This window comes from Hoplias malabaricus, chromosome 16, assembly GCF_029633855.1.
Source record: "Hoplias malabaricus isolate fHopMal1 chromosome 16, fHopMal1.hap1, whole genome shotgun sequence".
Taxonomy (NCBI): Eukaryota; Metazoa; Chordata; class Actinopteri; order Characiformes; family Erythrinidae; genus Hoplias; species Hoplias malabaricus.
The window spans coordinates 25,412,448-25,435,083 of NC_089815.1; the positions used below are offsets into that span (position 1 = coordinate 25,412,448).

A 22,636-nucleotide genomic window follows, 5' to 3' on the forward strand; every position below is an offset into this window, starting at 1 on the left:
AATCCCTACCATCACCATCACATAATAAGGTAGAACAATACATTTTGTGTTTTATATATATATATATATATATGTATGTTTCTAGCAATTATGCAGAAATACATGTCTAAAGTGTGTCAGGATTAGGGACCATATAATGTTTAGTTAATTTTTTAATTTACAAATAAATGTACATATAAGAAATAAGTACAAATAGTTTACAAAAATATGTTATGGACAATATGCTATTCTATTGAATTTAATGTTTTCTAAAACAATTGTCAAATATTTAAAACAAAACATTTTGAAATGAAAAAATGCAAACAATTCAGATCCTTCAACTACCGTATTTAAAATTGAAATTGTGAAAACATTAAACAGTGTAATTAAAAGGAAATTTTGATGTGAGGAACAGCATGGGATTTTAGGAGTTAATGATTGGTAAAAATGAGCAGCGTACGTTTTTGTGCTAGCGGAAGCGCTCTGGTTTTGATTGAAGCAATAATATTATATAGATTTGCCTTAGATTTTTATTCAAGGAAAAAAGAATACGAATGTGAAATAGACACAAGTTAATGTTTAATGTTAAACTGTAAATAAAGTCGAGAAAAAAAACACAAAAAAGAAGAAACCGAGACGATGGATTATCGTTAGATTAAAGGGTATTTCTGTTTATATTTATGGAGGTCATGTAAACACGTAAATGTTAAACTTCTAAGTACAGGAGTAAAGAGGGGAAACAATTGTGTACGTGATTTCACTTTGGGGCCCCTTTACGCGATGACGTTATTCGAAGACGAGAGCGCGCACGTCTACACAGTCCAGCTATTTTCGGTGCATTGGGAGTGAGCGGGAGAGAGAGAGAGAGAGAGGGGAGGACGGGAGCGAGTTAGCGACACATCCCACGGGGTTTATGTTGCTGCTTCTGAGTCGTCAGGTGTCTCTGTCACTCGTTCGACAAGTCAAACCCCGAGGTCTGTTCTCGCCGCTGAAGCGCGTCTCTTTGATTTTGAGATTCAGTGCACTCTGTGTTAGACAAAGTACGGTCTCCATAAACTCTGTGAACGCCACCGTCCCACAGTTAGTCACCATGCCTGAGAGGAGGCCCTTCGTGCGGCTGCCCACTGACGTCTTCCCTGTCAACTACGGGCTGTCTCTTAAGCCCGACCTCATCGACTTCACCTTCGAGGGCAAACTGGAGGCAGCCGTGGAGGTAGGTTGGCTACAGCGCGTTTTCATTCTATTGCATTTGAGGACGTAAACAGTTGAACGTTAGGAGGTAATAACCATTCGCGTTCACGCTTGTTAACCGTCTATTTAGGCTGTTCCTCAAATGGCCCCCTACTCATTGTCAAGTGCCCTATGTAGGTCATGAAGCAAGTATACTTCTACATCCAAAAACTGCCTCCTGTGTCGAATAGAGAGCCCTTTATAGTCAACCATGACCTGGAAGACTTTCTCTATCTAACATAGAGTGCAATATATGTGTGCAGTAGTCGTAATATAGTGACTTGTGAAGTGCACTGCGAAGGCAGTGTGGAGTCATTTGTGACACAGCCTTAGTTATTGCTAAGCTAAACTAGCTTGGTGGCTGTGTTAGCAGTGTAGCTGGCTGACTTAGCTTAGCTATCAGCCACTAGATTATAGCCTCAGTGAGAAGCAGATATAGCTAGCTAGTGAACTTAGTAAAAAGATAACTTTTCCAGTTTTCATGCTGTCACGCAGTGGGATAGCGAACTTAGCAGACTGTGTCAACGTAACTGCCTTTTCAGGATAACGTTTCAGGCTGAAGTTGGCTTCTTATTTTAATTTTCCGTTCCACCTTAATTGGTGTGACTGCCATTTAAGGTGGAACGGAAACTAGAAAACGATGCCAACTTCAGCAATACAGCTTGCCCTCCGTTAAAGGCAGGGGCTGTTCAGTGTGAGGGTTTATGAAAGCTTTCTTAGGTAAAGGACAACGGTGAACATCAAGAAGACCGGCATGCCAGTGTTGTTTTCTCTCAAGGAGACTACCACTGAACGAGTGTATTAACAACCTAAATTATTATGTCATCACAATTTGGTCTGAGATATAGTTTCCTGCAAACTGTCAGCCTCCTCTTCAGCCTTAGATTTGTCTGATCCTACTTTTTGCCATTTACTTATTTTTAGTGTGCCTTCATGCTACATTCTTATCTTGAGTTATTTAATACAAATTTTATTCTGTTTTCCTATTCCTTGAGGTCCTTGAATAACTTGTTATATTTTTAACATAATAAAACAGGCATAATTCATTTCCAGGTGGCCTTTTCCAGAAAGTAGGGTGGGCTAATATCACTGTAAAAGTAAAAATAGAATCAGGTGTAAGCTGAATGGGTGAGGATATGTTTATAAAAAAAAGTGTGTGTGTGTATATATATATATATATATATATATATAATCTCATGTCTTTTTTTTTTTTTTACAGTAAATTTCAGTAAGACATTGCTATCACAACATAAATTCTTTACATGGATTCTGACTCTTGCATATGATTTGAAAAAGTAAAAATACGTTCATGTGGATCCAAAATATACGTCTTTCTAACTCCTATGCTTTGAAAAACTGCATAAAATATAACCTCAAGTTTGAATATATATATTTAAAGAGGTAATTATATAATGTTGTATATTTTTATCTTATCTTAAATTATGCATCACTGTCACTCACATTTTACTAGAATTATAGTAAACTGCTGAATAAGTCACTTTTTGATTCCAGTTGACGGAGTCAGTGCAAAATATCTCATAAAAAGAACAATTCACTTATGAATTGCAGAGAGATTAAACCTTGTATATCCACTCCATGGGACTATTAAACCTTAATATGCCCATTGTTGCTTTGTGAGCTCTGTGGGTCAGTTACACAGCGCTATGTTCACACTGTTACCTAAACAACAACCTCACTCACCATATACATTCATTGCAAAAAGAGAGATTTAAGGTTTAGACTTAGATTAGTAACAAACATGCTATAAAATACTCACACCTCAAATATTACTGAACTCAGAACAAAAATGTTTACGTGTAATTTGATTAAATGGTCTATTTGAGTTTTTGGCACATGATGCACAACAAATTGCGTTCCTTATTTGCTGGAATCTGATGCAGAACATCATTAAAACTGCAGAGTTATGAAACTATTAATAAAATTATGTATGTAATCATGTTTACACTGCACATACTAGACTGATATATTGATATGCCAGATTCCCATGTTACCCTGTTTACTGCCCTTTCGTGCCTTCTATATTTACTCTGGTCCACCGCAGAGTTAAATTTGATGGTGAAATAGTTTGTAGAGTCATTGTTGTGTAGATAAACTTAAAGCGCTTAAGTTAGATTACTGCCTTTTCTTATGCTGAAGTGTTTTTAATGCATTTTTAAAGCCAGTACAATGCACTGTTTGTCACTTAGTGCTTCACTCTAATGTAACCCCGTTGTGAAATTCCCGTTAGCTCAGTGTGGCCTCTGTGCCAAGTCTCATTGGAGCATGAGATTAACTACATCCCCCAAAATGCCTCAAATATTATCGTCACCCTCAGTAAAAAGTGGGCTAAAAAGTCTCAGCCATCTACAGCAAGCCTCATGTGTTCTCTAAAGTGCTATCTCATCTGAGCCCACTGTTTACAAAACTGAAGAGTAATGACTGATTATTTCCTCATATGTTCCCATTAGGCTGGTGCATGGAGATAGTTAAGTCTGTTAATGTGTTAAATGATCCCACTGATGATGAATACTTCTTTTTTCATGGTTCCAAAAAGGTGCTTATTGATGTATTTCATGCAATCCTTAAAACAATTATATTAATTCAATGCAAAAACAGGATCAAACTCTTTAAGATGTTGAGTGATGTAGTATTAAACATTAACATGGTTTTATTATACCTCACATAAACATCTTTTCTGCTGCAGAGCTAAATGGTTCTGAGCAAAGATTGTAATTTCCTGTGGAGTTCCCACATGGACAATGTTTGGGCCACAATGCTAGTTTGCCTAGTTTATTTGACAGGAAGGCAGCTGTACAGTTCTGGTGGGTTGGCTTAAAGATGTTTGTATTTGCTGAATGGTTCAACATTTATAATAATCCACTTAGGACACTGCCATTTTTCTAGCCGCTGCCTAATCACACAAACCGACGGCAACAGGAACTGTAACCAAGCTCACAAGTCTATACCAGTATGGAATGGTGAGATTCAGAGACGATAACAGTTCTTTCTTGCAGTGGAATGAGGCTATATGATGATATATTGCCTGTTATTTAAAAAAACCCAAGCACCTTTGGTTAAGACATATATTTCAGACTGTAGGGCCAGGTTTTGGATCTTAAACTAAAGTTCATATTGTGTGAAAGAGACTCAAACAGTAACACACAAAATATCATTGGAGATATAAATGGCTGTTTGTACTTACAAGAGTGTTTAATCTAACTCTAACTCATTTTTGTATCTTGCTGAATGTTTGTTTGCTTATTTAGGAAAAATTAAGCCTCAGCTTTACAGGACAAAAGAGAAAAGCAAAGGAAAATAACCTCTTTGCCCTAATCCAGTTAAACCACATACTGCAGTTATTTTCCTCCCAGTTACCTGAATAAGTGAACTGTTTCCTGCACACAGAAGTCCCATTTTGACTTGCTTTAGGTGTGACATGTTATTCTTTGAGGTTGAAAAATAGAATGTGTCCATATAAACAGCCTTTAAGAGGTATTGATTGTTCCAATGGGGGAAAAAAAATCACTTCCTACTGAGCAACTCTGCACACTTTTTACGCTATAGTGTGCACTTTAGAGGAATATGAATTACTAGGCTGAGTGAATCAGCCAGGTTTATACAGAATAATGTTAGTTAATCCAGTCCCAGTTATCAGATATTCATTCTAATGAAAGAGCACACATGGCCTGTTGGCAGTTCATTTTATGTGAATGCAAACTTTATAATTTTATTACTCATTAACTCATATTTTATGGAGAATTCTTTGTGTTTTGCTTTAATTACCAGGTTACACAAGGGACTAACCAGATAGTGATGAACTGTGCTGATATTGATATTATCACTGCATCTTTTGCACCAGAAGGAGGGGAAGGTGAGTATGCAGTTCTTGTCACCATCACAGTCATCATTTCAGTCCGTGACCTTGCATATGTTTAGTAACTTCATTCTATTTCTAAACTCATTTTAACATCCTTAATCTATGCTTAATTTAGGGTTTAAGCAAAAATGGTGCTATAAAGCTGCTTACTTGAGATTATTTAGTTTGCTTAGAGCTGCATATTTTTATCATTGGTTTATCAATATCACAATTTAGTGATATCACAGAAGACAACATGCTAATAAGACTAGGACCAATTTTTATTGTGTTCTTTGAGTGTAATGAGCAAGGTTCTGTGTCTGTGTTTTGATAATCAAGGCTGACCATGTTGATGTTTATGATCCTCGACAAGCATCATATATTTTGGTAAAAGTAATGCAGGCTGATCATTAATCATGTAACATCAAGGATTCACTAATTTGTTTTATTATATTCCCTGCATATCGCAGTTGCAAAGCCTAGCAGTGTGATTGCAGCATAGAATTTCATCCTTATCACGCAGTGATACTGTGAGTTAGATATTCTGATATTCTTAGAAGGAATTTACAGATGCTATTGTTTAGTCTTGTCTAATGAGGCTAGCCTTTTGTAAAATATATGTAACAGATTTTTGTTTCTTTCTTAACATAGAAATTAACGCTACAGGATTCAACTATCAGAATGAGGATGAGAAGGTCACTTTGTCATTTCCCAGTGTTCTTCAGAAAGGTAAACATCACAGCAACACCAGTGGGCTCAGCTGTGTTCATGCAAACATTCTCTGTGCAATCAGTTTCTATAGTTATTTTTCAGCAGCTTGAATCAGGCCTAATCAACTTGCTGTCAAGGGCTTAATGATTCATTTTCATCTATCACATCAATGACTCATACCTTGTGATGAATTCTTTTTATAGTTTGAACCAATTGTGAACCAGCCACAATGATAGTTACACCTTAAAAGCAAACACCTGTTTTTACCTGATTTTTAGGGTCGGGTACGCTGAAGATAGACTTTGTTGGAGAGTTGAATGACAAAATGAAAGGATTCTACAGAAGTAAATATGCAACTCCTTCAGGAGAAATCCGCTATGCTGCTGTCACACAGTTTGAGGTATTTTCCCAAGCAGATAATTTACCTTCTTGTAGTTCCAACAATTATTCTGTGTCCCAAAATTTAGATTATAGTGCTCTACTAATTTTAATTTGGGAGGATTCAGCTGGTCACTTGATATATAGTAAAATGTCTTGAATTCTACTCAAAAGTAACTTCACATTGAACTAACTGGTAATAAACTTTAGATCATAGACAGAACAGAGGAAAGAGGACATTTCCCTGTACGTATTTACAGCTGCATTGTGTGGATTGTTATTGTTTTGGGACACATTTATCAGTTCAGATTTTTGTTTGTGAAGCTATGACTAAAGTTAGTTATTAATAAACAAGGTTTAACATGGGCTTAAAATGTGCTAATGTACATCTAATTAAATGAGATTGGTGTTTGATTTTGTGTGTCTATGTAGTCCCTATATGCTTGGCGAGCACACAAATGAATTTAGGGTTACGGATACTATCCTTGTTTGTTATGTTGAATTTCTGTGTGTATGCAAACAAATGTTCTAGCATGTCTTTCGACCACTGTCACATGACCTAGCTTTCTCTGACCTCTTTTTGCTCCCCTTTTATCTGTTATGACCCCCCCCCCCCCCTTTCTTTCTCTCCTACTCTCTATCTCCCTCTTTCTCTTTCTCTCTCTGTGTCTCTTTCACTCTGTGCCCCTAGGCCACGGATGCTCGCCGAGCTTTCCCCTGCTGGGATGAGCCTGCTATCAAAGCCACCTTTGACATCACCCTCATTGTCCCCAAGGACCGTGTAGCCTTGTCAAATATGGTATGTGTCAAACCTTTCTCTGCCCTTGTGAAAACACTAGACCCCAAATGACTAGATTCACATTACTCAGCGCAGGCTTTGTATTCTGTAGCAAAGTGTGTGTGTGTGTTATGTAACACAGGCTCAGAGGCATTGTAGTTCCTCACAGCTGATGCAGGCCAGCTGTCACTCAGTAGTGCTGAGGACATCTTTAATGTCCTCTCCGTATCTTGAAGCAGAATACTAATTGTTTAATATATAGTATTAGAAATGTTTCTTTAACAGTGGAATCCAAATACAGATTTCTGTGCCTGTTTTAAGAATGAAGAAAGGTACTTGCAATTGGGGTTGGAAATGAGATTTTCTCACTTTTTGTAATAGAGGATCTTGTGCACAATATTTAACATAATTAGATGAGGGTGAATTTTTCTGGGGATTTGGGTTGATATGTCATAAAAATGTTGGGATTTACTCTTCTTTTCTTAGCCTTTTAGAGAATTCCCTTTTTGGTAGAGGATTATAACTGCAAAAACATGGAAAAAATGCATACTTAAAAAAAAAAAATACTTATTAGCTGATGTTTGTGTAATAAACAATAGAGTGCATAAGTGTGTTCTGCCTTTCGGCCCCATGTTGAATTAGAGGATGCTTACCATGTTGTATGAAAGCCAATATTCCTTTATCATCTGTGCAAGTCAGTAGATCTCAAATCAGAGTTGAGAGGGGCTGAGAGTGTAATGGTTGTGTAGCTCTGGTTTCACTATTGATTTCAAGATGGAATGCTAATTACAGTTGCTAATGGAAAGAAAATGCAAACAGAAACAGGCTGACATGCCTTTGCCCTGAAAGCTTCTGTTTCTAAAAGGCCTTTAACCAATTAAATAAGTTGAAGAACTCTTTCATAGCATAATGCAGAGAAAAATAGAGCTTCTAATATTATCTGGGTATCATAACTGTTTTCCAACACTGCAGAATGTTATTGATCGAAAGCCATACCCTGAAGATGACAGTCTGGTGGAGGTGAAGTTTGCTAAAACACCCATTATGTCCACCTATTTGGTGGCATTTGTCATTGGAGAATATGATTTTGTGGAAAGCCAGTCGTCTGATGGCGTGACAGTCCGTGTGTACACTCCTGTGGGGAAAGCAGAGCAAGGGAAGTTTGCACTGGAGGTGAGTTATTCCGCCCTGACTATTCTGGTGTAATTCTACAAATCTTTGTAAAACTTTCATACTAAAACACTATCAGCAGTTTCAATAAGAATGCAAAATAATGCGTTTTTGTCTTCTATTTATCTCTCCTGTTTTTTTAGGTGGCTACAAAGACCTTACCTTTCTACAAAGAGTATTTCAGTGTTCCTTATCCCTTGCCTAAAATTGATCTAATTGCTATTGCTGACTTTGCTGCTGGTGCGTAGCAAAATTTTCATGTCAATAAATTGTGCTAACTTGTTTCCAATGTTTGTGATGGTATAATTTATTATATACTACTTTGTTCTGTTTAGGTGCCATGGAAAATTGGGGCCTTGTTACTTACAGGTACAGTGAAAACTTAATGATTTTATTGTTCACTAAATTATTGAGGTTCTTTTTGTGGCTGTGCAGTTTTAATGTTATGTAGTCAATAACATTTTATTGTAGGCTTGTTCCATAACAAGGTGTCTTTTTGAATTTGTGTTTTAATGTTTTATAATGTGTGGAAATGTATCCTGAATATGCTTCTCATCTTAAAATTTATTTAGGGAGACTGCTCTGTTGATCGACCCAAAGAACTCGTGTGCGTCTTCACGTCAGTGGGTGGCCCTGGTAGTGGGGCATGAGCTGGCACACCAGTGGTTTGGGAATTTGGTTACTATGGTGAGTGTGTGAACTCTCAGTGAGGTGAACCATGCAGGCTGTTTTTATTGTCTAATGAGAAGCACATTTTAAAATGTGGTATTAATTTAATAGTCCTTGATTAAAAACAAATCTCTTTTCAGTTTTAATCAATGTGATTTCATGAAGATAAATTTAATGAAGTTATTGTTAATATAGTGAACATAAAAATAATTTGTGAATTAATAATGGTTAAGGATTTTTGTTTTTATTCCGTATTTGTTTATGATTAGTTAATAACATACAACTGTATGGGAATGTAACCTTGTTGACTTGCATTAGATTATAAACCTCTGGAATCTGTAAACTGAAAGAGTTATATTGTGTAGGAGTGGTGGACCCATTTGTGGCTTAATGAGGGCTTTGCATCATGGATTGAGTACCTCTGTGTGGACCACTGTTTTCCTGAGTACGACATCTGGACCCAGTTTGTGTCTGCGGACTACACCAGGGCTCTGGATCTGGATGCTCTTGATAACAGTCACCCCATTGAGGTGTGTATATTTAAAATAAATAAAGAAATAAATAAAAACTGTGCTTGTTTTTCTCCCCCCTTTCAATAGTTTCTTAAAATCTTTATGAATGATGTTCAGATGTGTTTGTAAAACTATTCCAAATGTTTCTACCAAGAAAGTATAACGTTTCGTCTTCTCTATTTCAAGCTGCATAGCTGAAATCTACTTCTGTGTACACTGCCGTGTCAGTTACTGTGTTTGCATTCCAGGCTTAGATTTAGTGTAATTCAATATGAGAGTTTAGCTCTCTCTCCTTTCTCTCTCTCTCTGTGTGTGTGTGTGTGTGGCAGGTTAATGTAGGACACCCCTCAGAGGTGGATGAAATATTTGACGCCATATCTTATAGTAAAGGGGCCTCCGTTATACGAATGCTTCACAACTACATAGGAGATGAGGTAAGAGACAAACTCAAACAAACTCACCCCCTCCAGAAGGATAGGAACTATTCTCTCTGCTCCAAAAAAAAAAAAAAAAAAAAAAAAACAATTTTCCAACGGGTGCATGAATGCTATGTTAGCTGACCTACTTATTACTCAGTCAATAATCTGCTAGGCCTTGTTGTCCTTGATATAAAACGCCACTGGACCTTTGTGATCTGCAAAGAATTTTTACTTCGTGAAGTCTTATACACATGTATTGAATATAGTGCCCCCACATTTCTGAATAACTGTTTTTTTTTTTATTTGTGATTTTTAGGACTTTAGGAAGGGAATGAATGCTTACCTTTTAAAGTTTCAACACAAAAATGCTTCTACAGGTAAAAGATTGTTGGGACACTTCATTAAAATACAGTCATAGTTAGTTTGTTAATTCACTTATATCTTTAACGGACAAAAGGACAAAGAAAAGAAATGAATTCATTAAATATAAACAAATGTAGTACTAGAAGAATTGTTAAGCACTGTAACAGTAACAATGCACATGGCTGTTTTTACATAGTAGTTATAGCATTCTTGTGTGATAGATTTAAATAATTGTTAATACTAAAAGGTGGGTTTGGGTTGATAGTTGATAAACATTTACAAAGCTTCATCATGTGTATCAAATCCAGTTTGAATAGGGCTTATATAAGGTACATGGGTTAAAACATGATTTTAAGGTGTTAGTTTTAAACCAGCAATAGGTAATATAATACATGTTGGATTATGTATTGTAATGAATACACAGATGTGCAAGAATGGACCAAGTTTTAACAGGTGTGTACCTGCCTGTAATCTATTTCCTCCATGGAAACATGAAAGGGGTCTGCTTCCATTATTTTATGTTTTATTTGCACCATAGCACTAGGACTATCATGATGTTTTAGCTGATTATAAATTACTAAGTGAACAATTTTAATTAAATATTATGTCTTACAACAATCCTAAAATGGCCGAACTTGTTTGAGTTAAAAATGAACATGTATTTGTGAAAGAAGTTTAACATTGTGATAATTTTAAATATTTACACAAAAGAAATAACACATCAAACTGTCCTTTTTTTTATGTGCACCTTCTTTGTTTCAGAGGACCTGTGGGACTGTTTAGAGCAGTCTAGTGGGAAACCTATTGCTGCGGTGATGAACTCCTGGACCAAACAGATGGGATTCCCTATTATTGTAGTGGACCAAGAGCAGGTAGTGAAGCTTCCGTATCAGTCATCCAAGTAAAGACAGCATGCAAAGTTTAAATAATAACGCAGCTCATTGCTTGTACAGTTTGTATGGTGCCAATCTTTCATTAAATTAAATGAATATCAACTTTTCATTCTTTTTTGATTGTAGTGTTATTTTCTTTTAGCAAGGACCTGATCGGGTGCTGAAGATATCTCAGAAGAAATTCTGTGCTAGTGGACCACACAATGGTGGGTGAAGATGACTTCAGGATTTAACCTTCTTTTTATTCCAGGAAAGTTGTCCTTTACATCTCACTGCTTTATGAATATTAAATATATTTGAGTAATGTTTTGAATTTGAGTAATTTAAAACAATTTTATTACATAAACATACAACATTAATTTTCAAATTGGGCTTTGGTGTTGACTAACGAGTTTAAAATGAAACGTTTTGTTATTAATAAGTCATATAAAAAGTGTAATGTTTTGTTATATTATTTTGTGCATATTCACAAAGTTATCTCTGCTGTGTTGAAACAAATGTGTGTAAAACTGCTTTGTGATAAATGAAGTGAATGAAAAGTACACCTGGGAACCTTTCTGTTTATATCTGTGTGGTTGTGTTTGATAGGGGAGGATTGTCCTAGCTGGATGGTCCCCATTAGCATCTGCACCAGTGAGGACCCCAGCTGTTCCAAGATAAAGTTCCTGTTAGACCAACCTGAAAGCAAAATCACCATCCCTCAGCTTGGACCAGATATGTGGGTCAAGGTTGGCTCAGTCTTTTCTCTATGTATACTGATTTTGATGTGGTGGTGTTAGTTGTGCAGTTGTTTATAGATTCATGAACACATCTTATTTAAATCCTTTAATTTTTGATTGTTGGACCTGATAGAATTTAGCCCTTTACTTCTTTGTGTAGATAAATCCAGGCACAGTGGGTTTCTATAGGATTCAGTACAGCTCTGCCATGCTGGAGAGTTTGCTGCCAGGCATCAGAGACCTCACCTTGCTCCCTGTGGATCGCCTTGGCCTTCAAAATGACCTGTTCTCTCTGGTAAGGCTAGCACACTCACTGCATTATAGATTACCACAATGTATCCATTAGTCTCTCTTGCTCTCTCGCTCTCTCTTTCTCAGTATTTCACTCAGAATGACTTGTATTGCAGCCAAAAACCATTTCCATATAATTTAGTATTAATTTTTCATTAATTTGGCCTTAGAAAATGCATATACAGTATATATTGCATTACATATATGATTTGAGTTTTGCCCATATAAATATATATTATAAACTATATAATTTATAGTTATTTTAAACTCTGATGATTTTACAGTCTTATTCTGGAGTAATATACAATAAAAGTAAGATAACATTTTGGAAACTGCACTTTTGTTTTTCTTTCAATAATAAAGACAAAAATGTGGATAAAGTGACTAAGTACTATTGAAAGTACAGCCTCAGACATGGCTTTTTTTCTGCCACAGACTCTGCTTTTTTACTCTCTATAATATCTACACTGAAACTGATAGCGAAGCTAACTGTCCGGTCACACTGGTTTGTGCAGTTATGAGTGTAAGGTCTCATGCTCCTTCCCCTTCCCCTTATAGTGAACAAAAGATTACTCTGTTCAAAAGTTAAATCTTTATTAATACTGTATTGAAAAACAGTAGAACAATTTCAATGTAGTTACTGCACACATTTCAACATTTTCAAAATACTTTTAAAGCAGTTATTATAATTGTTTTATCATCTTGAACTAATCACTTTATAAATGGTTCACCCTCACCCCCCTCCCACCCCTCTCTCTCTCTCTCTCTCTCTCTCTCTGTGTCAGTCTCGAGCTGGTATGATTAGCACCGTGGAGGTACTGAAAATGATGGAGGCGTTTTTGAATGAACCTAACTACACTGTGTGGAGTGACCTGAGCTGTAACCTAGGCGTGTTGTCCTCTCTGCTCTCCTACACGGAGTTCCATGAGGAGATCCAGGAGTTTATCAGAGACCTCTTCACACCCATTGGCCTCAACCTAGGCTGGGACAGCAAGCCTGGAGAAGGTAAGTTTCAGTAAACTGGGAGTGGATATTAATAAAATAAGAGAGTGTTCAAACAGTGGCTTTTGAAAAAACCTAATTGTGAATTTCCTCTCAAGTGTTTGTCTTGTTTTTGTTTACTGTATTTTTAAAAGTAAAATTGAAATGTAGTGATGATTTCCTAAAAAATGTATATTAGTAATACAAAAAGATAAAATAAAGTCAGCAGAAAAGGGACATCTAATATAGATACAAATCTTTAATCTCAGTGATTTGATTACATTTCCCATTCTCACGTTTCTGTGCTTATGCCTTCCTTTAATGGTGTCTTCACCAGGACATTTGGATGCTCTACTGCGGGGACTGGTTTTGGGGAAGCTGGGTAAGGCAGGACACAAGGCCACGCTGGATGAGGCTCGGAGGAGATTTAAAGAACATGTGGAAGGCAAGCAGATCCTCTCTGCAGACCTCAGGAGTCCAGTAAGATTTTCCACAGCCAAACACATTCAGACCCCTTTCCTTAAGACTACAGCTATTTTTCGGTTCATGAGTTGAGGACACCACAAACAACTTCCTCATTTATTTGTAGTTCTCCCTTCAGATGTTTATTGGCAACAGCTGAAGAACTAGAGAGTTCATTTTGTGATATGATACATGAAAGAGATGAATTGTACATGTGATATTTTTTTCTCTCTCTCTGTTATTCCAGGTTTACCTAACGGTTCTGAAGCATGGGGACAGTTCAACACTGGATACAATGCTAAAGGTAATTTATTACATGCGATATGATATATCTTTGGCAACTTGCAGGTACTCTTGCAGCCATTCTCAGTAGGGTTAGTCCTAATGTAATGTGATTTAAAAAAAAGTTATTATAATTTGAATTTTTCTAGTCTGAGCTATATATTGCATAGTAATTATGCAGTAGAATTATAATATCCTCTGGAGTCACTTTGGCCATGATCAAAATGGAATGGAAAATGAATGACTGAATGAACAACTTCCCTCTCTGTAGCTCCATAAGCAAGCAGATATGCAGGAGGAAAAAAATCGTATAGAGAGGGTCCTCGGAGCAATCTCAGCCCCTGAGCTCATCCAGAGAGTGTTAAACTTTGCCCTCTCGGTATGTATGCCTATGAGTACTTAAACACACACACACTTTCACAAGGTCAAAACAACAAAAGCTTTGTTCGTCTGGTCGTGCACTTTTATGAGCAGCACAGAGAGAAAGGAAAGACATGGTGGGATTACAACAGGAAACCCAGCTCACTTTAATGAGGCTTTTTTTCTCCCCAGAACAAAGACATAAAAAAGGTACTTACAAATCAGGGAAGAAGACCTGGAAAACAGTTGTTTACTTGACTTGCATGTTATATACTTCTGAAATTATGATAAAACCAAAGGATAGCAATGCTAATTCTGTACTAAACCAAATTGCTTGATCCTAATACTCCTAAATCTGCCACTTGTTTAAACATGTATTTGAAAATCATTAAAATCTTAAAATATCTATCACTTTCAGCATGAGAGGTTCTGAGGGTTTGTGTTAGGGATTTATGAGGAAGTATGAGAAGTGGAATTGTCACTATTGCTCAAACCTACCTACATGAATAAGACTTGTGAAATAGCTTTTAAGCAGTTCGTTTATGCATGATGCATTCTGTAACAAACTGTTTGAACTTCCTTTTATTTTGAAACCTTTAGAATTTGTATTTAACGTTTTATTGCAGCAGAAATATTGTTAAAAATAAACCAAATAAAACAAAATATTTCTTTGTGTTACCGCAGGATGAAGTGCGTCCCCAGGACACAGTCTCTGTGATTGGGGGTGTAGCAGGCAGCAGCAAGCAGGGTCGCAAAGCAGCTTGGAAATTTGTCAGAGACAACTGGGAGGAGCTTCATAACCGTTACCAGGGCGGATTCCTCATATCACGACTCATCAAGGTGAAAGTGCCTTAACAGACTTTCACTGATAATCAGTGAATAAAGATGTTTTTATACACTTCATCATCTTTGTTTTAGTCTACTGAATACAGATTTTAAAATATAATTAATTTTGCTAAGTACTAAATCTTTGCTCAAATCTTTTTGCTTTTCTCAGAGCACAATTCCCTCTGCAATTTGTAACCTAGCCAAAGGGCCCTTTTTTAAGTAATGGCCACAGCTGGTTAACTGGTTGTTCATGGGTATAAGAAGTGTACAGCTGCTTAAAAGATCTCATTTGTACATTAGTTTATAACTTTGCAAAATGTTAATAGGCTTTTGCACCACTGCTTGCTTTGGCTACTCTGGTATATTTTGGAGCCCATAAAGACAGACACTTAAACATGCTAGACAGGTGCTGTGGGGCTCCCTCAATTGCAATTTACCTCCATCATACTACATTTTGAGCTAATATATATTTTTCTTTTTACATCTCTTCTTTAGCTTACTGTTGATGGGTTTGCAAATGATAAAATGGCTGCAGAGGTAAAGGTAAGCCACATAACCGAGAAGACTTTGAATGCATCAGGTCTCTGTCTTCACAATGAATGTGAATGGTGAGTGTATGCAGGGTCTTAGCTGTACGAGTGCTAATTTTACATTTCTGCTTGTTTGTGTTAATCTTAGAGCTTCTTTGAGAGTCACCATGCTCCTGCAGCTGAGCGTACGGTGCAACAGTGCTGTGAGAACATTCTCCTGAATGCAGAATGGCTCAAACGGGATGCCGAGGACATCCACCAGTACCTGCTGCAGCGCAAGGTGCCCCCAGTCTGACCCGTGAACCCTTGACCCTGGCCTCTCCTGACCTGCTCACTCACTCACTCACTCCGATCTCCCAGCAAATCATCGCTGCCTCCGCCCCTCCGCCGACCAGAGTGAGAGCGTCCAGAAATCAAACGGGCTTTCTTTTTTTTCTATATCCAGTGACAATAATACAAAGATTACAGCACTGCAGCTTCATCTTGAGAATCACCCAAGAGAAATCAAAACAAGACGGAAGAACAGAACTGTCAGAAGTGTGATGAGCAAAGCTGTACCCTGTTCTGCCTGCTGTAGTTGATATACATGCAAAGATGTGAATGAAATTGGCCAACATGCCAAATGTGTGGATTTTTTTTTTTTTGTTAGTTTGTTTCCTTTGATTTTTAAAGATGGAAACGCATGCGTATGCTTTTTAAAGTTAGCACTCATTCAGTACAGTACTCCGCAAGGCATTTCAGTACGCACATTTACACAGTAGTATGAGAACTGTTTTTCCCTCTTCCACCTCTCTCTCTTTATTAAGAGGCATGCTTACAATACAATGTTTGATATCAATGATTTAAAGTTTTTCTGTTTTTGTTTTTGGTCATTAATTATTTTTTTTTTGCTGTCATGTCATCTGTGATGATGGCTATAGTCAGATTTCCAAGAATCACCCTGAGTTGTGGCTTGGCAGAATGGGGTTAAAGGTCAAGGTGGTGTGTTATTAGAATGGACATTTAATGGCATCGGCACTGATCCCCAACGCTAGACCGGTTAAAATAGACCGAATAGCGTACGCATGGTACTGTATGTATATTGTATAATTCAAGTATTCTTGCTGAGACTTTCAGCTGATTTGAATTGCATCATACATTTCTCCTACCATATTAAAGTATCCCCTTTTCCGCAGCACATGCCCTATAGCTTGGCCCTGTTGAAGAACAGCTGAGAAAGTCATTTGACACCCTGCATCTGCCATATTATAAAAACTGAGTTGTTAAAAAAAGAAAAGGAAAAAAAAAGCATTTTATAAAGTGTATATTCAACAATTATTTTAATGTCGTGAAAATCACAGCTGAAGTAGAACGAACATAACTTATGTAGGACCTTGGAAATGATCAACTCAGTCTAGAACATGTCAAGGCTCTCTTAAAGTGATGACGATGATGTACTCTAATTGTGCTCTGAGGCCTTAAATCGGTAAAACTGGTTTGCAATAATAATAATTCAGATCAGACTGGTAATTGTACTTAAACATGCAGGTGAATGTCAGACAGATGTTACAGATGTGCAGAGGCTTGAGGAGTGAGTATATCTCTTAAAGGTCTGTCTGATTTAACACAACTTTACAGGAGATCAAACTGTCCAGCTCTTTCCCTGAAACATTTGTTGTGCTTTTGTTTAAGGATACAATTGGTGTTCATTAAAGATGAAAAGAAATTAAGAGAAAATCTTAATCTGAATTACGTAAACAGTTTCATGTGTGAGATATGGACGTGCATGCTTAACGTAGTACCTTTTTCTATTTTCAAATAATGCTGAAACCAAATGGATCCTTTTAGCCTATTTTACTATTGAATTCTTAGGCAGAAAGTAAAAGCGCAAACTACAATGTTCTGAAAATTATTTAAACAAATGTCGCCAAATAGCTGAAGTTGTTCTGTATTGATCATGAAGCATTTAAATTGATATCTAGGTGCAGTCATGCGCCTGACCCAGAAGTAGCTTTCAGATAAAAATAAATAAATTAGATAATTACTGTTAAAGTATTCACATTTGTGATGAATTCCGTATTTATTCAGCAGTTCACGTGATTTTATGGCTCTGGTCTCGTCCCACTATCCAAAAGCACATTAGGTCAATTGGCTGTGTAAAATTGTCTATTGTGAGTGTGTGATCCCATATGTTGCCCTGATGGTATTCCTGCCTTGTGCCCAGAGATTCCAGGTAGGCTCTGGACCCAACACAATCCTGAACAGGAAGAAGCGGATAATGAATGAATGAATGAATGAAGGAATTCAGGTTTTTATATCCACAACACCTGCAATATCTCCAGGGTGATGATGAGACTTAAACAGAAGCAAACACTAGAGACTACATGGCTGGGTGTACTGTAAATATTGATAATGATGGTATCTCTGGTTTGATGGAGGAATGTCTGTCTAAAGGAAAACTTCAAAAATGTTTTGCTGGTTTTCAGTTGCTTGCACCAGTTAATCCTGTTTGTGTTGTGAGTAATAACTACGACACACAGACATCAACCAAATTCCTTATCCCTATGGCTAATATCTGATATTAAGTTATTATTAATATGTATTAAAGCCGCAATCCTGAACTGGATAAGCGCTTTTAAACAATGAATGAATTATATATTAAGTGATATTATTATATATAACTGATAATAAGAATGAGTGCAAAACTGTAGAATATACATCTAACAAAAACATCTTTGGGACATTGCAAGTTTGATCCCCGGTGACGCTGTCCACTTCCATTCATCCAAGAGAGCACCGTTAGTTTATGGCCACCATGTTCTGTGCCAGATGTTTTGATTTGGGGCAGTGTTCTCTGGGTTGATGGAGCCTCATCTAAAACCATTGTGAATGAATTGTGGGTGTTGCGATCCAGAACTAATCATCTGGCATCAGTACCTGACCTCAGTGATATTTATGGCTAAACACCATCAAACATCATTACGAGTGTATGCGCAGTTTCTCTCCTTTCCGCCTGGGGGCGCTCATGAGTGAAGTGTCTCTTCGTTGACATCATAGAACAACACGGGGACGAACATGGCGGCGTCCATCTGTAGGACGTTACAGTTAACCCAGAGGAACTGCCTCAGCTTAAAAGTGAGTAAAGATGCGTGTGGTATGTGGAGTATTAATGCAGCAGAAATATGAATAACTGCACTGTGTTACTGTCAGAGTGAAAAACATGGATTACAGTCAGAAAAACACGCTTTGTCCAGCACGCTTTTTACACACGGCTCAACAGAGGCGGGTTTAGATTTACTGAATTCACTCCTGTTTTCTGCTTTTGTTAGGGCTTCTTAACCTTTAATTTAACCATACAAGAAGCCAAGGACATATTTTAATAGTGTTAATTTGTTCTGTAAGTAACTCAGTGCTATAAAGCCTTGTGTAATAAATATATCATGCATTAAAATATCTACAAACAACGTTTTCAGAAATTAAATAGTTAATTAGCTCCAACATTAATTTAACAAACGTACAATATAATATGTAATATGTTTTTGGGTTTGTGGTTTAAGCTGCCAATACATATGTATGATTTTAATCATGTGTTTCAGTCCTTAAAAACAACCTTGTGATATTTACATATGGTTCCAGTGTGCTGCTGCTCCTCTGCTGGATGTGCAGTGTGTCCAGGCTGTGGTGATTCCTGTCCGGACAAAAAAGCGCTTCTTCATTCCTCCAGCGGTGGGTCTGAAAGAGAAGAGTCATGCAGAGCAGGAGGCCAGGGCACGGGCGGCTGGAGTGGTTATTAGACAGGAATACATGGAGAGAGCTATCAACATCTCATGCACAGGTAAAACAAAAATCTCTAAACGTACCACCAGACATTATCAGTGACATCTGTGTTTCTGGTCCTCTCCGGTGGTTATCAACTCCAGATTGCTTTGTGCTTGTTCCAGTAATTTTTATAGGTTTTAAACTTGGTTCAGAGTCATTTATGATTTGTCTGAAGGACGGGTATGGAGCTAAATCAATGACGTGTTTGAATTCAGAAATACTCATGTCATTGATTTAGCTCCATAGACGAGATTTCTGCTGTTTTCTCAGCACTGTATTTTATACTTTATTATGGATAGCTGGGGTTGTTGATCCCTACATCCCTCCTGAGGGTGATGCTCGACTTTCCGCTCTGTCCAAAGAGGGTCTGAAACAGCGCACAGAGCAACTGAGACAAAGCGCTGCATCACAACTCGCGTAAGATCTCTGTTTCTCTTCAAATATTTTATTAAATATATAGTAAATATGGACGGCACAGTGGTGCAGCAGGTAGTGTTGCAGTCACACAGCTCCAGGGAACTGGAGGTTGTGGGTTTGGGTCCCGCTCCAGGTGACTGTCTGTGAGGAGGTGGTGTGTTCTCCCTGTGTCTGTGTGGGTTTCCTCCGGGTGACTGTCTGTGAGGAGTGTGGTGTGTTCTCCCCGTGTCCGCGTGGGTTTCCTCAGGGTGCTCCGGTTTCCTCCCACAGTCCAAAAACACATGTTGGTAGGTGGATTGGCGACTCAAAAGTGTCCGTAGGTGTGAATGTGTGAGTGTGTGAGTGAATGTGTATGTGTATGTGTGTGTGTGTGTGTCTGTGTTGCCCTGTGAAGGACTGGCGCCCCCTCCAGGGTGTGTTCCTGCCTTGCGCCCAATGATTCCAGGTAGGCTCTGGACCCACCGCGAACCTGAACTGGATAAGCGCTTACAGATAATGAATGAATGAATATAGTAAATATATAAAAATGTGTGGGCATCAGTGATGAAAGGTTTACCCATAGCTGAACTATGAATTTAGTTTCACAAACTCAGTTTGTGTAATCCCCATAGATGAGCATTGACCAATAAATTGGGATGTTCTGGAACAACTGCACATGAATCTAAGGTCATTATACCCAATGTCAGTTGTGGACTTGAAGGCTCTAGACCATGGTTTGTAATGGTGGTTGGAATATGAATCTTATCACTAACTTTCATTGAGGCCCTCAGGGCTGCATGCAGTCATATTCCCACAGAAATGTTCCAACATTTAATATAAAGACTTTAATTAAAAGATGTAACACTCTATTAATACACACTGTAGGTAAAGCTCAGAAAATGGCAGTTAGCCCAGGTTTTCTTCTTGCCTTAAAACTAGTGCTGTGTGCTGACACTGCTACAGGAACCCATTATATACAGCTCCAGGGCTAGGATTCACAACACAGTCCTCGAATTGAAAACTGATACTGGATCAAATCCCACCTTATTGATGAAGGTCACAGCTGTAAAGATTCTAGGTTTAAATTCCTGTTCCTGAGATGGTTTGTGAATAGAGACTGTAATGACTGTAATATAGTAATGTTCTAAGTAAATGTGACGTTTTGTGGAGTTATTTGGTTCCCAGTAAACCAAACTCTGTGCTAAAAAACCCTGAACAATTAGCTCTGTCTCAATTATGATCTGGCTTTGAGTGGGGTGACAGGTTTTGATGATGTCCTATTAATGCTTATTAATGTTTAATTAAAATAAATGGTAGATATTCCTTAACTTTTGTGTGAAAGTATGATTTTTATCATATGGATTTATTTTTATAGCGTACGTAAAATAAAGGATCATGATCCAGAGTTTTCTACTAAGGAGTTTGCTGTGCGAGCTCAAGAAATATTCATTGATGCCCATTTGGCCCTGACTCAGTAAGAAACATGACTTTATACTTTTCTGTTAATTATGTAAAAGAAATAAAAGTTTGTTTTTTGTTTTTTTTTGGCCCTAGTGTGCTGTATTCATGTTTTTTTATTACGTACATAATTAATCTTTAATTGTGTGTATAATTGCTTGTTCCCTTAGGTTCAACAAAGAGAAATTGCATTCTTTGGTCACGGAAAGGTGTTACCCTGTACGTAAACCATTAAAATCCAATACAATTTATTTACTGGAGGCTTATAACAACATTGAAACTTTGAGTAATGACTGACGCAGATATCTTCAAAACCTTAAAGTCCGATGTACATTAAAATGATCTTTTTTCTCTAAGGCATTTAAGATTAATTTAAAAAAGAAGGAAAAACAACATGCCATAACACATTAGGTCCCATATCTGATACAGCACTCTACTGATATTGTTTCATTATGGGATACTTGGATATCTGGAATCAGATCTGTTCTATGCCTGTTTAAAGTTTACAGTGGTGTCATTTTCAAGACTAAATACAGACTAGCTCTGGAGTCAGTCATATTATGCACTTCTCAAGGCATATGTGTATTACAGGAAATGGTTAGAGGGAACCGGTATAAAACCCTGCGCTGGCGCTTTGTAGAGTCACTGGAGCCTCCACGGGTGGTTCACGCCCGATGCCCTGACATGGTCAGCAAGGGCAATCTGTACGGTCAGGTGACCGTCCGCATTCACTCCAGACAAGTGAGTGAATTACTATAATGGCTGTATGTATATACCCCCTGCAGTGTACTATTCAAATAGAGGCTTTTTAAAGCACAAGATACATGCTTATTCTTCTTGCTCTTTGGTGGTCATTTAGACATTGGCAATCTATGATCGATTTGGCCGATTAATGCTTGGCAACGAGGAAGAACCCAAGGATGTGTTAGAGTACCTAGTGATGGAGAGGCACCTGGTCAACCCGTACGGCCGCTGGAGGCTACATGCCAAGATTGTCCCAGCATGGGCGCCACCTAAAGACCCCATCATCAAGGTTGGTTGGTTTTGTAATTAATCTCACATCAACTGGAAGTATAAAGTGGTAGATTAATTATATTCATGGCCTGCATATTGTTTACTGAGTAGTTATTAATATCTTATTGTATTCGTCTCTCTCTCTTTCTCTCTTACGCTCCCTCTCTTCTCCTTCTCTCTCTCTCTCTCTCTCTCTCTCTCTTCAGACTGTTATAATTGCAGGACCCAAGCTAAAGCCAGAAGATGAATTTGAGAGTCTCAATTACGAAGTACCAAAACCTAAACCAGTGCAATGGCACAAGTAATCCAGAGGGTGGTGCATCTATTCCCCATGTACAGACACAGTATTGACCTTTTAAAATAAAGCATTTTTTCACTGAATATCAAACAATCTTTCATCTATTCAGTCTGAAGTAGTACCTTTTCCTGGTGTTGGGAAGTTTGTACAGGTTATCATACAGTTCTCTCAACAATCTAATATTAATGCAATAAAATATTAGAATTTTTATTGTTCCGGAATGTTTTGTTAATAATTTTGTTTCTCATTAAAAATAATCTT

General features: G+C 37.6%; 2 protein-coding genes across 3 annotated transcripts; both read left to right on the plus strand.

Moving 5' to 3' along the window:
* The first annotated feature begins 783 nt into the window (after positions 1–783).
* Positions 784–17,377, plus strand: npepps (aminopeptidase puromycin sensitive). Of its 2 annotated transcripts, XM_066647943.1 has the most exons (24): positions 1,161–1,192; positions 4,996–5,080; positions 5,536–5,595; positions 5,717–5,794; positions 6,055–6,176; positions 6,846–6,953; positions 7,905–8,105; positions 8,246–8,342; positions 8,438–8,471; positions 8,675–8,789; positions 9,137–9,301; positions 9,613–9,717; positions 10,019–10,079; positions 10,828–10,937; positions 11,101–11,164; positions 11,547–11,686; positions 11,838–11,972; positions 12,754–12,973; positions 13,287–13,429; positions 13,659–13,715; positions 13,965–14,072; positions 14,738–14,893; positions 15,377–15,424; positions 15,560–17,376. In XM_066647943.1, exons 5-24 carry the CDS (start codon positions 6,102–6,104, stop codon positions 15,704–15,706), a joined length of 2,289 nt encoding a protein of 762 aa, XP_066504040.1. In that variant the 5' UTR covers positions 1,161–1,192; positions 4,996–5,080; positions 5,536–5,595; positions 5,717–5,794; positions 6,055–6,101; the 3' UTR covers positions 15,707–17,376. The 2 variants fall into 2 exon arrangements, with proteins under 2 accessions (XP_066504039.1, XP_066504040.1); XM_066647942.1 differs by lacking the exon at positions 5,536–5,595 and having other exon boundaries at positions 784–1,192; positions 15,560–17,377.
* A 1,010-nt stretch (positions 17,378–18,387) lies between these two features.
* On the plus strand, positions 18,388–22,610 carry mrpl45 (mitochondrial ribosomal protein L45). Its single transcript, XM_066648329.1, has 8 exons — positions 18,388–18,525; positions 19,027–19,225; positions 19,509–19,626; positions 20,981–21,079; positions 21,234–21,282; positions 21,655–21,804; positions 21,923–22,096; positions 22,284–22,610. The coding sequence occupies exons 1-8, from the start codon at positions 18,466–18,468 to the stop codon at positions 22,380–22,382; spliced, it is 948 nt and encodes a 315-aa protein (XP_066504426.1). The 5' UTR covers positions 18,388–18,465; the 3' UTR covers positions 22,383–22,610.
* The last annotated feature ends 26 nt before the right edge of the window (positions 22,611–22,636 follow it).

Bases quoted from the DNA above. Each gene is read 5' to 3' on its own strand.
- npepps (XM_066647942.1), top strand. From the start codon at position 893: ATGTTGCTGCTTCTGAGTCGTCAGGTGTCTCTGTCACTCGTTCGACAA. The intron at 9,302-9,612 runs GTGTGTATATTT...TGTGTGTGGCAG, and splicing joins ATAACAGTCACCCCATTGAG to GTTAATGTAGGACACCCCTC. The intron at 10,080-10,827 runs GTAAAAGATTGT...TCTTTGTTTCAG, and splicing joins ACACAAAAATGCTTCTACAG to AGGACCTGTGGGACTGTTTA.
- mrpl45 (XM_066648329.1), top strand. From the start codon at position 18,466: ATGGCGGCGTCCATCTGTAGGACGTTACAGTTAACCCAGAGGAACTGC. The intron at 18,526-19,026 runs GTGAGTAAAGAT...ATATGGTTCCAG, and splicing joins GGAACTGCCTCAGCTTAAAA to TGTGCTGCTGCTCCTCTGCT. The intron at 22,097-22,283 runs GTTGGTTGGTTT...CTCTCTCTTCAG, and splicing joins CTAAAGACCCCATCATCAAG to ACTGTTATAATTGCAGGACC.